The sequence below is a fragment of the Kryptolebias marmoratus genome, linkage group LG23, assembly GCF_001649575.2.
Source record: "Kryptolebias marmoratus isolate JLee-2015 linkage group LG23, ASM164957v2, whole genome shotgun sequence".
Lineage (NCBI taxonomy): Eukaryota > Metazoa > Chordata > Actinopteri > Cyprinodontiformes > Rivulidae > Kryptolebias > Kryptolebias marmoratus.
The window spans coordinates 5,307,277-5,324,534 of NC_051452.1; the positions used below are offsets into that span (position 1 = coordinate 5,307,277).

The window sequence follows — 17,258 nt, forward strand, 5'->3', positions numbered from 1 at the left end:
TGAGTATATATACTGGCTTGAACAGGTGAAACGAATGACAATGATTACATGGGCATGGTACATGGGTGTGGCTTGGATCTGGGAGTGGAAGTTACGTGGCTGTGGCATGACTAGAGGCAAGAGGTGTGGCATGAACAGACGGAGCTGTGACACAAAGTCTATGATCGTCTCACTCACGTGATCGGCTAGTGGCGGGACCGGAACTGGTAAGTCCACTCTAGCTTGGTTTAGTGTTGCAGACCGGCTGGTCTGAAAGGGGCTGAGACGAGAGGGAAAGTCCAAGTCCAGGCGTGAGGTCGTTACCAGTAGGTCAGAGTTCCGAAGCCAAAACCAGACAGGGAGAATCCAAAGGGCGAGGTCCAGATGAACGAAGCAAGGTCGGTAACGGGAGATCAGAATCCAGAGCAGTATCAGGCAGGAGACGATGGTCAGGAAACAGGCAAGGGTCAAGATCAGGCATGAACATGAGAAGTACGCTGGACATTTACTTGCGGTTAGGCTTTCAATAATCTGGCACTGTGATCTAGGAGCTGTGGGTATTTATGGTGACAGGAACAGGTGAGACAGATGAAGCTGATTGCGTGGGCATGGCAACATGGGTGTGGCTTGAACTGTGGGACTGTGGAAAGTTACGTGACTGTGGCAAGAGGCGTGGCAGAAACAGATGGAGCTGTGACAAATAACAATAAACTGTTCACTGATTTTAGAGTCTTTAACTCTCAGGTAAAACAATGTCTGAAACAAAAGCTAATCTGTGAACACTAGGGTGTGGCAGCATGGTGATATAGTGGTTAGAAAATCTTGTTCTAGTTCCTATTGCCTTTTGTCCTCTTCTCCAGAGATCCTGTGCCTGTGTTTGTCTGTCGTTTTCCTCCTGGTTTATCCTGTTCTGGATTTCCTCTGCTGCTTCCCTGCCTGTCCACCTTCCAAAGATCTGCTGCACTCGTCCAAAAAGCCTGGAGATGCTTACAGGAAAACCACCTCCCTGAATCGCTCACAGCCAACCTCAGCTTCGTGGATTGACTCGCCCTCCTGGAAACACCATTCCCCCATCTAAAGTAAGATCCAGCTACTTCTCTCCAACAATATTGATCCCTCTAAGTTCCCCACTTAACCTCTCACCTCTTCCCATCAGCTCGGACGCCGACTGGTCACCTCCACCTGTCCTCTAATCTCCTCCTGGTTCTGCTGCTGAGAAAGAAAGCAATTACATCTCATTTACCTGTGATCCCTGAGCTCTGAGTTTTTAATTGTCGTTCGCACTAGAGTCAAGTAGCAAACATGTCAAAGCTGTACACTAGATCGTTGTAAAATTCAACAAACTGGTGTAACATCATGAAATGAACACAATAAAACCCGAACATGACAAAGGAGAGCCAGAAGTCAGCAGGGAAGCTGAAGTTAGGAGGATGTGGATTGAAATGATGGATTGTCAACATACAGGCCTGCAAGTCATGATTTCAACATCATGTCTTTATAAACTATAGTAAGAATACTAGTGTAAAAGTAAAACATGCTTGACAATAAAAATCAACACAACAGTCTGTTGTAGGATCCAGATTTCAGGGAAATCAGGATGTGTGCTATTTAATTGTGTGAATGCTATTAAGCATTCACACAATTGTTTTCCTGTTTCTCTTTATTGTGCGAATGCTATTAAGCATTCACACAATTGTTTTCCTGTTTCTCTTTCTTATTATTCTTTCCCTATTCCGTACGTTTTTCGGCACCTATCTCCTTCTGCATTTTTTCAGCTACTTCAACCATTCATTTATCAAAACGTTCAGCTCATTAACTCCATTCCNCCTCTGACCCTCAGACCGACAGGTCCGTCCTCTGACCCTCAGACCGACAGGTCCGTCCTCTGACCCTCAGACCGACAGGTCCGTCCTCTGACCCTTCATCCAACAGGTCCGTCCTCTGACCCTTCGTCCAACAGGTCTGTCCTCTGACCCTCAGACCACTGGGTCCGTCCTCTGCCCCTCAGTCCAACGGGTTTGTCCTCTGACCCTCAGACTCCTCTTAGTAGCTGAAGATGGATGTAATATTTGTTGAATGGGCTTCATGTAAACAAAGTGAATCCAAACACCAGGGGGCGCCACACTGAGAGCAGAGAGCCTTTTCCAGTTGTGATTCTTTGTTTGATTTCTGCTGCATCAGTTACAGCAGCTCGGTGGTTTATTCTGTTATTTACAATAAACGGCTCAGTAAACACTAAATAACCACACATGCAGGAGAGCAGAGACGAGATGAAGACTCTGTCCTGTGTTTGTCCTCCAGTCGGACGTCGTCCATCAGAGCGTGTTCGAGTTGATCCACGCAGACGACCGGGCGCTCTTCAGACGGCAGCTTCACTTCTCCTTCAACCCGAACGCCGACGAGTCCGAGAGTCCCAGTAAGACTTCAGCGCCGCCTTTTCTTTCTGTTCGAGTCATTCTGCAGGTTTTTATTGTTGTTGTTAGTTTGTTTTTATTTAACACCGCTCTCTCCTTGTTTGGCTCATCTTTGTCACATCTGTTCTCTACAGATTTAATTTGCTCTTCTTCACTTTTAGTTGGTGCTTCTGGGTAAAAACCTGCAGCTGACTCTGTGTCCACTTCATGAGCTCTTTGAACAATATTTAAACAGCCTCTGCGATCGTCTCTGCAGGTGAGCAGAACAGCTCTGAGGTCAGCAGTAAAGTGGTGACCTATGACCTCCAGGACATACCTCCAGAGAACTCCTCCTTCCTGGAGAGAAGCTTCTGCTGTCGTTTCCGCTGCCTGTTGGACAACTCCTCGGGCTTCCTGGTAAAAACACACACACACACACACACACACACACACACACACTTACCTGGTCAGGTCCTCTGAAGCCCGTTTGTTCGTCTTCAGACCCTGAACTTCCACGGCCGCCTGAAGTTCCTCCACGGTCAGAACCGGGTGTCGGAGGACGGGACGTTGGTTCCTCCGCAGCTCGCTCTGTTCTGCATCGCCACGCCTCTGCAGCAGCCGTCCATCCTGGAGATCCGCACCAAGACCCTCATCTTCCAGACCAAACACAAGCTGGACTTCACCCCGATGGGCATCGACGGCAGGTACACGCTGCTCTCACCTCCGCTCAGTTCAAGCAAACCTGTCCTGGAGAGACCGAGAGACGAACAGGAACGACTGAATTAATGAACCGAAATCATTGAATGACTCGTGATGTTTCTGCCCGCAGAGGGAAGGTGGTTCTGGGTTACAACGAGGTGGAGATCTGTATGAAAGGTTCGGGCTACAGCTTCATCCACGCTGCAGACATGATGTACTGCGCCGACAAACACCTCCGAAGTACGTTTGTTTATTATTCAGAATGCTGCCATCTGAACTGTTTTCTGCTCTCACTGTAAACAGATTTATTTCAAAGTTATTGTTACTGAAATAAAAAGTCAGTCCAGGAGTTTGAATCAGATTTCTTCTCATCTCTCAGTGATGAAGACCGGAGAAAGTGGCTTCACCTTCTTCAGGCTGCTGACCAAAGACCGGAGGTGGGTTTGGGTCCAGTCCAACGCCCGGCTGGTCTTCAAAGACCACAGACCTGAGTTCATCGTGGCCCGGCAGAGAGCTCTGACGTGAGTCTCACAGGTTTTACTGATTGGTTGCTCCTGGTTCTGGTTCTGAAACGACCCGTCCGTTCCTCCCCAGAAATGAAGAAGGGGAGGAGCAGCTTCGCCTCCGGCAGCTGCAGCTGCCGTTCAGCTTCGCCACCGGAGAGGCGATGCTGTACGACCAGCTGCCGACCCTGGACATCTCCGACTCGTGCTCCACCCCCAAGCAGAGGAAGATCGACTCAGACTCGGTGAGTCCGAACTCCTTACTGGGCTGTCTGCTGAGTCAGGACCAGTCTGCGTACTGCAAGCACACCTCCCCCAACAACATCAACACCCTGAGCGACGTGGCGTTCCAGGACACGCACGCCACGGTCAGCATCCCCCAGGACGTCACGCCCAAACCCCCCGCCGGAGGCCCCTTGTTGAAGATGGACTCCACGGCGCAGGACATGATTGCATGCCTGCAGCAGATCTTCGGGGAGACGGACCTGATTGAGACGGTGGACGTGAGTCCTGAGGAGCTGAAGAGCTGGGAGAGCTCCCTGATGGGGATGGACTTCACCGCCAGCGAGTTCAGCGAGGACCTGAATGACATCCTCAGCAGCGACATCCTGCTCTACGTGGAGGAGCAGCTCCAGAAGGAGGGCGGCCTCCAGGTGGCAGAGCAACCGGACCACCACCCAGTCTGCGTCCCAAATGTAGACCTTCAAAACCCAACTCCCGACCAAGCTGGGCAGCAGAACTTCGGCTGGCCCCTTCAGTCCCAGAAGCAGCCGACACCGAACGGAGAACAGTCCCTTCCTGTCCTGGGAGCCATGAAGCTGAGCCACATGGACTTCCCTCAGATGAGTTCTGGCTTTAACGGCCCGTCACCTCAGCAGTCCCTCCCAGGGTCTCTTCAGATGGGCAGCTCCGGGAACCTCGCAGCTCCGGTGACCTTTAACCCTTCGTGCCGCCAATCACAGACTCAACAGAGGACTTTTAATGTCAATCTAACCGACGGACAGCTTGGACCCGTCCCACTCAGACAAACCTCATCCGATCAAGTCCAGACCAACCAAATGGCTCCACCAACACAGAGGTTTCCCGTCCAGAACCAGAACACCGGAGGACCGTTAAATTCAGTCTTTGTCTTTCAAGGTAACCAGTGGGACAACCCCAACCGAGCCGCCCCCTTCCGAGAATCATTCCCCCCAAATATTTCAACGAAACCCAGTTTTCCAGCAGATTCTTCCTCGTTCGGCTGCTTCCCTCTGCAGCCCCAGAGGCCGAGGCCGCTGGTCTCAGGACCCCCCCTCTCCCAGATACCAGGGTTCCAAACACACCCCGCAGACCCCGTCACCTTTAGGACCCCCGACTTTCCTGACCAGAAGGACTGTATGTTCAGGAACAGCTCTGCTGCGCTGCTGCCGAACAGAGTCCAGCAGAACCCGGCCCGACTGAACCACAACAGTGGCCAGATCCCCTCCAAGACCTCCTGCTTCTACCAGGCTCTTCCTGGAGGAGGCACTGTGGCGGCGTTCCCCAATCCCAAAGAGGCGCCGCTGTCGTACCAGGTGGATGCTGGTCTGAACCCGAACTGCCTGCTGGTACCGCCGCCGCCGCAGTTTCTACACTTCAGTGAACAGAACCAGGTCAGAACTTTTCTTTCAGAAACTCAGTGTTTCACCTTTTAAATGATAAAAACATGGTTCCTTATGAGTCTGATCGGGATTGTTTTTGGTTTTTATGGTGAAGACAGAACATCAGATCCTCCAGGATGTTTTATATCATTTATAATGTAACAATATTAGTTTAAGACACAAAATCAGCTTAAATTATTAACAAAAAACCAGACCAAACAAAGACACGTACAGCACTGATGGGACAAAATATTGAAATACTCTTCATCTAATTTAAGAGTCGATACCCTGGCACCAAATATTAATGTTTTAATAAATAATTTAAGATGTCAGAGCTGATGGGAAATAAAAAGAATCACTCAGAGTATCGCAGGTCTCACACCGACATCATCTCATAATGATTATTTTAATTTGTTGTGTGACTCCACCACTTTTACACCAACTGAAATCTATCAGACTAAATCGATTTTACATTACTGTGTATTCTATAAATCCATTATATACAAGTTTTATTATTCTGCTGAAGGTTTTTGGAGCAAACAAAATATTTCCTGGAATGTGAAGCTGTAGGTAACATTAAGGGGCTGTTGTTAAATTAAAGTTGTTTTTTAAAGTTTTTAGCTTCAGAAAATGGATTTTTTTCTGTAGTTTCTCACAAAACAATTGATTTACTGGTTAAATAATTTTCCTGCACGCACCTTTTTACTTCTACTTTATATCATTGATTTTAAAAGATATTCTGCGTTTAATTTATTAGAAGAAGCTGTTTATTTACCTGCTGAACATGAACATTTACCTGATGTGCTCTGTGGTTGACTCTATTTGTTCTCCCTCAGATGGAGAACCATCCCCTGGTCGCCAACGGAGGGTTCCCGTTCTCCTCGCTGCCCAACGGGAACCCCTGCCTGACGGAGAACAAATAGAACGTCAGGGACTGAAACGGAGAGACTCCTGTGAGAGACAGCGGAATAGACTGAAGAACAGACGGAGGCGCTGCAAAGGTTCAGGTTTGGCTTCGGGTCCAGGAGGAGCCGTCAGAACAGGAAGAAGATCGGGAGGAAGTTTGGGGGATTTATCGGAGCTCCACCCCCTCTGAAAACAAAAACAAAGACAAGTGCACTTCATCAGCAGCGGGGTGGGCGCCCCCTGCTGGGGACATTTGGACATCAGCGTTTGTTTAAACGCTTGAACCAAATCTTTGACCGATTTATTAAAAACAGTAAATTAAATTAATGATTGGAGTCCGCTCATCGCTGTCCCCTACAGGCGGAGGACTCGAAAACAAACGATCCAGTTTGTTGGTTTTACAGAAAAACACGGATAAACGTGGTGTTTTTGTTAGTTTGATCAAAATAAAAATTTTCTTCACCAACAGGAGGTGGTAAAACATAGAAAAATACTTTATTTAAAAAGATTTAAACCCCAAAGATATCAGCTAACGGAGTGTCAGCTGGTTTTAACGCCATTGTTAACGTCCTGGTCGGGTGGGTGGAGCCTAACGATTGGACAAACGCACCTTTGAGGCTCCTGATTGGTCCTCCTCATTATTCTACAGCAGTCAGATGGTGACCTGACATGAATAAAATTTTGTTTCATATTAATGTAAAAAAATATTCTAAAGTATAGAATAGACCTGAGTTTATTTAAAAACAAGCATTTATTTCTTCTTTAATCACCAAAAAAGTTTAAATTTAATAAAACTCACTTTATTTAACGTCTAAAATGATCAGTTAACGGCTCATTTGAACCAAAGTGGTAAAGTCTGACCTCCTGTTGGATTTATTTGTTGTGTTTTTTAAAATTCAGAGCTTTCTTTAACAACAAACTAAAAGTTTAGCTTCTAGCAGGTTGTTTATCCTCCTGAATGAATCAGTGGAACTGCACTTTAACCAGTTTTCAGCTCCTGCAGTTACAGAAAGACAAACCTCGAGGACGATGGCTAACTGTCCTGTAATCGAAACTAAAGACGAGCTCTGAGAGCCCGCCGTCGAGCCGGCGGCGTCCTCCTCGGCGCACACTTCTCATCGCTCAGTTTCCTGTTCTGAACGCTCAGAAGGAGTAAAGGTCTCACTGTTGTTATTCGCGTCTCGATTGAGTTCATTTCAACTCCTTTCTGCCCCGGAGGAGGAGGAGATTTGCTTCGCTGACAGGGTTTAAAAATAATTTAAATGAAAAACAAAATGAAACACGCACAACAGAGCGGCGGCGGCGGCCCTGCTAACAGCTGGAAACTCGAGAGGATTCAGTGAAAACAGCTGCTTGTTTGTATATTTTTAAAGCTTCATCACTGAGCCAGACGCTTTGCTTCTTCTTGTCTTGTGTTGAACCCGGACGGTGCCTTAAACTGACACATCTTTAAAAGGGACAGAAAATCTTTGAATAAAGACCAAACTTCACGGAGCCCGACCTTCAGATTCTCATCACTTTAAGACTTAAAGTTTAAGTCTTTGATTTGCCAAAGCACAGAAACACGGATCTTCAGATTCCTGGAGGCGCTTTTTAATCCCAAATTAGCACAAATTAGGATTTTAGCACCCTTTTTTTTGAAGAATAACCCACTAGATTTAAAGATTTATACGACATAGTTTATTTTATGAACATTTCTTCCTCTGTAACCCGTCCAATAAAGAAAACGCACAGAAGTAAAACAGTTTAAGGCAGCTATTATTTACACGTGGTAAAGAAACTCAGATTGACCTGTTTCCATGGAAACCGTTTCCTGCAGGTTTTAGATGCAAACGAACCAAAGCCGAGGATACCAAAGGGAGGAGGACGTGTTGTAGAAGATGGAGATTATGAATTAAAGCAATTATCTGCCTTTTAAAGTAAAAACAATCTTCTTCTCTGTCACATTCAGGTTTTCAGACGAACGTTTCAAACATTTTAGCCTTTTAGTTCAGATTAAACGAGGCAGAAAAAACACGTTTTTATTTCATCTGAAGCAACAGTTTTCTACAATCTGCTCTCTCCTGTGAGGAGAGGATTCTGGGAAATGTAGTAAAACCGGCTTTAAACAAACTTTGGCTCTGATTTTTTTTCTGCTCAGAAAGGTTTTATAAAACTTTATGAGAAACATCCAAAACCCGCGATTAGTGAAACAGAGTCTGAACTGTTTATAAACAGCAAAGTAAAAATCAGAGTTTTTTTCTGTTTTTGCATACTCCTAAAACTGATCCAAAAGTTGATGTAAAATAAATAAAAATTGAATTTTAAAACCATTTTGTTGCACAGATTCAGCAGAAAATTAGAAATAAACTTAAAAACTTTCCTCATGTTTGGAGGAGAAATATCTTTACTTCTTCCACTCTGTGCCTTTTTCACAAAGTATTTTCCAACTGGAAATGTAATCATTTGTTGTTTTTTGCTTCTACGTGATAAAAATCATCCGTAGTTAATATTTTATCTTTATTTTCATCCTTCTGGAGGCAAAGCCTTCATGATGCAGTATCTGTGTGGCTGTAAATGTACATACATATATATTTGTCACTGTCCTCTGAGTTATATGTCACATTTTGTGTATTTTAACTAGACTCACGCCTCTGTTATTTTGTATATTTTCTGCACAGCGCTGATATGTAACCTGTGAATCTGCTCAATATTTGACTTTAATTGTGTATCTGAGTGTCTGAGTCTGTCCAACGCCTCCATATTAAAGGTGATCTGATCACTGCAGTGGAAAACAAGTTTCTTTACACCTTATAACCGGTTGTTTCAAACCTTAAATATAGTCTGGAAACGTCTGGAGGTGGATTTTAGGGATTTCCAGATCTGGATACAGAAAAGAGTCTGGAAATATCTGTTTCCAGAACAACTGCTTCTTCATCTACAGCAGTCTAAGTTGTTATCCTGGGTTTTAACGTATTTACCTACAAACCACAGGCACGTTCACGCTCATACACCTCTCAATTTCATTAATGGGCGACACTCTTGATGAAAAAAGTGGTAAAAAGAGTGAAACTTGATGTAACGTCAACGGAAACAACACATTTTAAAGTGTTTTTGTTGTGTTTTTATTTAGTCATTGCATAAAAAAATGTCAGATACATACATATGAAAAAAGCCACCTCACTGTAGAAAAGTCTGTCAAATTTAGAGATGTTTTTATATTTAAAAGTAAAAAAAATGAGTGGGAAATCTGGAAATTTGATTTTGTAAGTTTGACTTTGAATTTAAGTTTAAATTTTTAGATGAAAAATGTGTCTGAGCCCTGTAAATCAAAAAGTGGTGTTAATAATAAAAATACTAATCTATATAAATATTTAAAATATTTTTAATAAAATGAGTTTCAAGTTGTGATTTTGTTCGGTGTAATGGTTTGTTTTGTCCACGAGGTGGCAGCAACGTCGCTGTTGAATCGCAGAAATGGTCTTTAACAAAATAAATAAAATAAAATAAAACTGTTTTAACTTATTTATTTCACTGAAAACTGGGTCAGTGTGGAGCAAACACAGTTTAAAAACAATAAATTAACCTTGGAGTCTTTAAAACAGCCTTTCTGTCGCTGAAAACGACCTCGCTCCGTTATCTGGCCTCTGACGTCACCTCTGACCCGCTGCGTGCGCGCGCCCCTAAATCAGGTCCCTGGCAGCGGGCGCGCGCGCAACAAGATCCGGACAGGGAGGAGAACCGGACCTCAGCAGCTTCGTTCGGACCGGGCTCCCCCAGGATGTGAGCCTTCATCCGGGTCTCTCTGCGGGGGTTTGTCTCGTTTGGACCGGGTCGAACCGCGGCGGGCAGAACCGTTTTCATCGCTGAACTTGGTTTTATCGTCCGACTGGACCGGGTCCGACGGTATCGGTCCGGGATGTTCGACCTTTAGGGCGCGGAGAGGAAATGTTGGCTGGTTCTGGAGGTTCTGGAGGTTCTGGACCGGGTTTTTTGTTGCTGTGAAAACTGATTAATAAATAAAAAGATGTACGCTGGACGGAAACGGAGAAAACCGGCTCAGAGGGGGTAAGTTTTTAAAGGAATAAACATTCATTTATAATATATATCTGTTATATTAAACTGAGAGTTTTTAAAGGAGGAATTAAACTTTAATTTTTATATTATTTACTCTTTAAATCCTGAATGTTTAACTCAGTTTAAACAGATTAACTCTGATGGGTTTAGGAGAGCGCCCCCTGTGGACGGCGGCGGGAACTGACCCGAATCTGACAAATAGAGTTCTTAATTAACTAATGATTAACTAATAATTACCTAAGGATTAATTGTTTAATAGTTTATAATGTAGTAATTATCTGTTATTAGGCCTGGGAACAGTTGTTTTGTGTTTATTACACCGTTTCATTTGTCTGGTTATTTTATTTTTGTTGTTGTTGTTCATTTTAGTTTGGTTGTAAATATTTATCTGTAGATGTTTATCTCCTGGGTTTTGGCAGACATAACTTCATCAGTTTGACAGATATTAGGCTAACATCTGGTGTGGTAGTAGCTGGGAGTCATCCCCAGCACTCTGAGGGCTGGTGTTTTGTGCCAGACCTGTTAGCAAAATATCTCATGAGCCAGTGGGCAGATTTTAATGAAACTGGATGTCATTAAGGTCTGGGCTCAATTCAAGATGGCCACCACAGCTAACTGACCTACAGCTCAGTCAGTTTTACAGATATTGAGCTATAAGTAGGTGGGGTAGTAGCTGAGAGTCATCCTCCTTACATTCAATAAGAGTTTTAATGTAATTACCTGCGCTGTAGTTTGATCTGGTTGTAGTTTTTATCTGGTTGTAGTTTTATCTGGTTGTAGTTTTATCTGTTTGTAGTTTTATCTGGTTGTAGTTTTATCTGTAGTTTTTTGCCGTCTTTGTGGTAGTTTACGTGGATCTGTTCTGTCTCTGTAGATTATTGTTTACATTTTTGTTGACATTTCCTGTTGTTTTATTGTCTTTTGTCATTTGTTTTAATGCGTTTGTAGTTTTTTAAAATCCCTCTCTTGTCGTTTTATGTCTTCCTGTGGATAAAAACAGTTCAATCAGATTTAAAATATCTCCCCATCAGCAGAAGATGTGATCAGATTAACGGTCTGTGTTGTTTCTGTTCATCTTGATGTTCTGTAAAGAAGATAAATCAGATGTTGGTGAGTTTCCTCCAACAGACTCTGTGTCGTCTTCATTCACAGAGTTAAACCCACCCCTACAGAAGGTACCAAGTCCAACCCGTCCAAACGGCACCGCGACCGCCTCAACTCGGAGCTGGACCGCCTCGCCGGCCTGCTGCCCTTCCCCAAGGACGTCCTGTCCAGCCTGGACAAACTGTCCATCCTGAGGCTGAGCGTCAGCTTCCTCCGGACCAAGAGCTTCTTCTCAGGTGGGAGCAGGACTCAGACGGTTCAGGTTCATTTAGTTTCTGCTCAGACCGGCTCGGAGACGGAGGAAAAACAGCGAAACGTGAAATAAAAGAGCGAGTGATGGAGTAAAAACGTCTCCGCAGCATCAGTGGGACGAAGACGAATAAATGAGTTTAAATGAAGGAAAGAATCGACCTGAGATCGTTTTACTTTATTTATTTGTGTGAAAACATCTGTTTGACCTCAGGTCCAGGTCCTGGTCCTGGTCCAGGTCCAGGTCCAGGTCCAGGTCCAGGTCCAGGTCCTGGTCCTGGTCAGGATGAGTTTCTGCAGGTCCGGTTGGTCAGGGTCAGGGGGGCGGGGTTTATCGGGCGGTCAGACGCAGCAGATGGGTTCGAGTTAAGCAGGCGTGCTCTAACTGTCGGAGTTTTAAGATCTTCTTCTGTTGCAGCCATTTTGGTCAAACCTGGAAAACGCCGCCATGTTGGATCGTGTTCAGCGACGTCAGGTTTTAGACAATTTTGTGTTGGTTGGTGCTGAATAGCTGTGGCGGCCATTTTAAATTAGACTAAATCCAAAAGTGAATGAGTCGTAGATGTGCATTAAATGATTATTCCCTGAAAGTTTCATTAAAATCTGTTTATTGGTTCATGGGATATTTTGCTAACAGCCTTTGGAGGTCATTTAGGAGTTATAAGACCACTTCCTGTCTCTGCAGAACCAGAACCAGAACCAGAACCTCTAAGCGTCTGAACTCTGTGCGACCCGTTCTCGTTGTAGCATCCTGACAGAGCAGAACGGTTCTGTAGGTCGAGTTCCCGCCGGCGGCCATCAGACGCCGCCTCGTGTCCCGGGTCTGAGGAGACGGGACCGTTACCGTGGCGATGAGATGAAAGAATAAAAACACGGGGAGGGATAATCCTCATCGTACATAAACCTGAAAAGATTGTGTTTAAAATGGACAGATATGTTGAATTAAACACTGGACTGACCGACTGATAGACGCTGGTTTCAGGTTTAAAATAACAAAAATAACAAAAAAAGGAAACATTTTTCCTTCCTGAACTTCGCTTCAAACGAACAGATTGTTGCTTCAGACGAACAGAATCAACTTTATTTGTACAAATTAAAGTTTTTAATCTAGTTCGGCTCACTTTATTTATCTCCGAGGGGCAGTTTGAAGAAAAATCAAAGTATATTAAATAAAGATCGTGCCGCTGTTAATGTCGGAGACACCTGGGACGGGTCAGAGCTGGACGACAGCGTCCTGATGGGAGCTGACCCTGAAAACAGGAAGTTGAAAGAATACAGTAACTGTGGACGTCCACGGCGCCGAGAAGGAGAGACGTTTCAGGCGTTTCTCCTCGGCCTCTGAGACTCTTCTCCATCAGTCGTTTAAATCAGAGTTTTCCCCGTCAGCCTCCTGCAGGGCTGAGACCTGAGGACGGGACTCTTTGTTCGGCTCAGGAGCTGCTCCCCCTCCTCGCCGACACTCTGAAAAATTCATCGGAGCCCCTCGTCCTGATGGACGGAGGTGGGAGGAGCCGGCGGATTACTCAGGTCGACAACAAACAGCTGCTTTCGTGGCCCGCTGAGCTGCGGCTCACGTATTTATGAGCAAACCTCGACTTTAATTGTAACGTGCCAGAAAATGGCCGCTCTTCTGCTGCGCTCCTGCTGAGCTGCGTCTGTTGTGATGTTTTTATTGGATGTTGGCGTCCTCGTCCCCCTCCGTTGGACCAACACACGTCCCTTCCCCTCCTCGTCACGGCTGCCTCGGGCAGCTTCATCCGCTCGTGACGTCAGGCCGTTAAATTCTGCTGCTTCTTCCCGCTCTGAATTATTGATACTCAGAGATGCTTTTTTTATTTATTTTTTAATTTTTTGACGTCTCCGAGTCTCCAGCAGAGTTTGTCTGCAGCTCAGACAGAAAACGGCTCACAGGCTGGAAATAATTTACATAATTCACCATAAATGCATCTGTTTGACGCTCAGAGGAAGAAGGTTCGGTCAAAATAAAAACATAAACCTCTGTAAGTGAGGCAGAGCTCTTCAGTCTGCAGCTCTGCATGTTTGGATAAAACCAGAAATCTTCCAGTTTGTGCAGAACTGACAGGATCCTCTTATTGATCCCTGCGGTGAAAGTGGGTCAGACTTCCTGCTCCATTAACGTCTCCCCTCCTTGGTTCCTTCCTCAAAGACGCCGCCGGCCTCCGAGTTTTTGTCTGTGGGGTCAAAGGTCGCCGAGATGCCCGTCGGTTTTATTTCATTCAGAAAGAATCAGCAGAAAAACGAGGCATTCTTCTTCGCTGCGTTAAAACTCATATTTACCTAAAGGAGGCGTCTTTATGATAAAACTGTTTCTGCCTCAGGCTCATTTTTATTCCATAATATCTGCTATTTTAATAAACCGTAAGAACAAAAATCTTTTTTTTTTTTTATTGTGAACCATCCGTTGGAAACCTGCAGGTCTTTTCTTGCTCTGAAACAAAACCGACAGCTTTCAGACTTTATTGGTAATTTCCATCAAACATGTCTGTGAAAAGCATCGTATTAAATCATAATCATGCAGTTTTCTCACAGAAATATGTCAGTCGACTCATATTAGTGGGCATTAAATGTGTTAAACATGGCTGTAAAAAATAAAATCAGACATTTCTGTTTGTTCTTATGAACAGAACGTGTTTTACAAGTTTAACAGTGGGATTTGTTGTACACTTAACCTAATCTGTTGGTGTTTTTAACTCATTTTGTTGGTGTTTTATACCCATTAGTTTGCGTTTTTTACCTGTAGGGTGTGAAACTGTTACTGTTTGCTCATAAATACGACCCAAACGTCCAACATTTAGCTGCTTCGTGTGCTCTCCAGGAGATGAAATCACTAACAGAGAAGTTCTGGTTCTGAATGACCCAACGGTTCGATCTGGAAGAGGAGGGAACTCTCCTGGAGCCAGTGGAACACAGAACCAACACTGAAACGTCTGCAGGCCTCAGAGATCTCAGCTCTTCCTGTAAAAAAGCAGAAAAGTTTAAAACGTTTAGTTTCTGCGCTGCTGGGGCTTCACAGACGGACGTAAACGGTTCTGTGTTTGACCCGGTCGGCCCTAACCCGCCTCCTCTCTGTGTTTCTGCAGTGGCGTTAAAGAACCAGCCTCCCAACAGGGTAAACAAGAGCAGTAACCACGACAACGGCGGCGCCGGCGGGACCTCGGGAGCTGCAGACGGGCGGATCCCTGAGGGGGAGCTGCTGCTTCAGGTACCCGCTCAGTTCCTTCAGAACCGGGAGTGTCCTCAGGTCTGATGGAGGACCAGATCAGACGAGCCGGGGGTTAGAACTGGTCCTGAGACACAGAGAGACCTGGACCCGGTCCTGATTGATCCCAGACGAAGGTCCAGAGCTGCAGCCGCCATTTCTTCTCAGAAACAGACCCGTGAATAAAACCGAGCCGGCCGAGACATTTATTATTGACTTTATTTAAGGTGTTTCTGTAGGTTCTGTTCATCAGAACCAGAGCTGCCTCTCAGTGTGTGTGTGTGTGTGTGTGTGTGTGTGTGTGTGTGTGTGTGTGTGTTGGACAGTTCAGGTTTTTAAAGCTCAAACCTGCGTTCTGTTTTAGGATTAAACTCCTGGTTGTTTCAGAACTAACTCAACTCAGCCTGTTTTAATATCGTTCATGTTTTGGACATCAGAACCAGGTCACATGATTAGTTCTGGCTTCTCTGGACCTCACAGGGTTCTGCTCAGGTCGTACTCCCGCTCCAGAGCCGGCGCTCGTTCGTTAACAGCCGTGCACGTGTCCAGCGCCGCTTCAGACACGTTGCTCAACGAGTAAAAAATAAATCCAGAGTTTTAAACGAAGATCCTGACAAACAGTCACTACAAGAAGACGTGTTGGTCAGAAGAGTCAGAGACAGAAACCAAACTGTAACCTAAATAAAACAAGACCGGACATGAAGCAACAACCTGTAAACACCTCCAGCAGGGTCAAAGGTCAGCTGTTTTACTGTCGGTTATCTGGCTCTCTGAAGGTCGGCTTCTCTCTGATCTGCAGGAGATAACGTGTCAGACGTCCATGAACCCAAACACCAACAGACTGATTCAAAAAACAAATAAAACAACTTTATTAATCTGCTGCTTATGAGTTAAGGTTAAAAACCTTTTAATTTTCCATCTAAGATGATTTTATTCCATTTTTAAACTCAACAGATGTCTGATAAAAGACATGATTAAAGATGTTTTATGATTCTGTTGTTGACAGAAAGCTTTAAACTGTAAACAGATAAATGTAATATTTCTTTTATTTCCTAAAAACAGACTTTCTGTCAGACCCTGAGCAGCTCACAGAAACCTTCCTGAGCTCCTTTCTTCCTGACAGAGAAGTGCTCCGGAGGAGACGAGGATGACTGCATTAGTGCGCGTGTCTGATCAGATGAAGAGTCGTAAACATCATCTTCCTCATCAGCCGGATGCTGGCAGGATGTCACCGCGGCTCTTCGGAGCGCCGGGATGCGGTGTCATCACCTCCTCACGAAGCCCCGAGGCTGGAGGAAGATGATGATGATGGAGGTGTTACTCATCCCTCATCCTCCTCCTCCTCCTCCTCCTCCTCCTCCTCCTCCTCCTCCTCCTCGTCTCTCTCTCGGAGCGCCGGGATGCGGTGTCATCACCTCCTCACGAAGCCCCGAGGCTGGAGGAAGATGATGATGATGGAGGTGTTACTCATCCCTCATCCTCCNCTTTCAGCAAAATCATTCAGCAAAAAAAGCATTCACACTGCATTTTCGCAGGAAATGCAACTTCTCTAGTTCTATATTCAAATTATATCTTAGGCATGAAACAGCATCTAATCACATAAATATGGTGATTAAGACAGACACATTATACATCTCTTGCATAAAAAGCAAAGCCAGAAAGTGTCAGTGTGAACAAAGTAGACTTACCATGTGTCGAAATGTTTTAAAGGTAGTTTTTGTTGATAAATTGACTAAATTATCACAAATTGTATATGGTAGGGTTACTTATCTATGGAAGGATATCTCAGACGCTTTTTAGCGTTTATTGGTGCAGTTATAAAACGCACACAACTCAGGCATGCTGCTACAACAAGACGACAGATTCCTGTTTTCAAAATGGCGGTGACTGTCCATTAAGTCACAGGATCACGTGACGAGTGCTCCCTCTCTGTTTTTAACTCTACGGTGGTGTCTCTTTTGCCTGATTTCTTGAGTGTCTAAAACCTTCAGAACAGGCCTTTACACGACCTTCTAACTTTTTATTCAGGTTGTGTGACCTTTGACCTTGAGGGATGTCTGCTCAACCAAAATCTGAAGAATCAATATTTGCAATATTTTCTTAAAAGCCAGTTTTTCAGTTTTGTTTTGAATACTTCCTGGCACAAGATCTCATTTCAGCTCTACTCTTATCCTTTTGAATCTGGTTCAGATCCCAACTAGTTTAATAACCCGTGTCCTTCTGTATATCTAACCTACCATTTCTATCAAAAATCCTGGTAAAAGCAGTTGCTTGTCAAAGCCCCTCTCATGTGAGGATTTGGGATTTTTTGTGTTTTCGGTTTTGTTTTCTTTATTTATTCTTGTTGTTGTTTTCAGTTTGGGTTTTTCCTGTTTCAGTTCCTGTTCAGTATTCACTTCTCCCCAGTCACCCTCTTTCAGTTCCCCTGCCACGCCCATCTCCACCTGTCCTTGATTGCTCCCATACACCTGAATCCACTTACCACAATTATCCTCTGCACTTTAAAACCCGGTCAATTCTTTCCATTCCC

General features: G+C 44.7%; 2 protein-coding genes and 1 long non-coding RNA gene across 4 annotated transcripts in view; 2 read left to right on the forward strand and 1 right to left on the reverse strand.

Annotated features, from left to right (window-relative positions):
• Positions 1 to 6,124, reverse strand: part of LOC119616747 — a 14,418-nt gene extending 8,294 nt beyond the window's left edge. The window contains exons 1-2 of the long non-coding RNA XR_005232760.1: positions 5,990 to 6,124; positions 2,836 to 3,119 (exon numbers count right to left, since the gene is read on the reverse strand). This is a non-coding gene — a long non-coding RNA (uncharacterized LOC119616747). The remainder of the gene's footprint in view (positions 1 to 2,835; positions 3,120 to 5,989) is intronic.
• Positions 1 to 8,865, forward strand: part of ahr2 (aryl hydrocarbon receptor 2) — a 56,115-nt gene extending 47,250 nt beyond the window's left edge. For both annotated transcript variants that reach the window (XM_017438602.3, XM_017438603.3), the window contains 7 exons: positions 2,281 to 2,395; positions 2,650 to 2,789; positions 2,874 to 3,076; positions 3,202 to 3,311; positions 3,451 to 3,592; positions 3,666 to 5,205; positions 6,030 to 8,865. In XM_017438602.3, coding sequence (XP_017294091.1) covers positions 2,281 to 2,395; positions 2,650 to 2,789; positions 2,874 to 3,076; positions 3,202 to 3,311; positions 3,451 to 3,592; positions 3,666 to 5,205; positions 6,030 to 6,116 — 2,337 coding nt within the window. In that variant the 3' untranslated portion in view covers positions 6,117 to 8,865. The remainder of the gene's footprint in view (positions 1 to 2,280; positions 2,396 to 2,649; positions 2,790 to 2,873; positions 3,077 to 3,201; positions 3,312 to 3,450; positions 3,593 to 3,665; positions 5,206 to 6,029) is intronic.
• Positions 8,866 to 9,779: 914 nt separating this feature from the next.
• LOC108249306 (aryl hydrocarbon receptor) overlaps positions 9,780 to 17,258 on the forward strand; it is a 17,926-nt gene continuing 10,447 nt past the window's right edge. Inside the window, exons 1-3 of the mRNA XM_037973980.1 lie at positions 9,780 to 10,146; positions 11,308 to 11,495; positions 14,610 to 14,731. Of these exons, the coding sequence (XP_037829908.1) occupies positions 10,106 to 10,146; positions 11,308 to 11,495; positions 14,610 to 14,731 (351 nt within the window). The 5' untranslated portion in view covers positions 9,780 to 10,105. The remainder of the gene's footprint in view (positions 10,147 to 11,307; positions 11,496 to 14,609; positions 14,732 to 17,258) is intronic.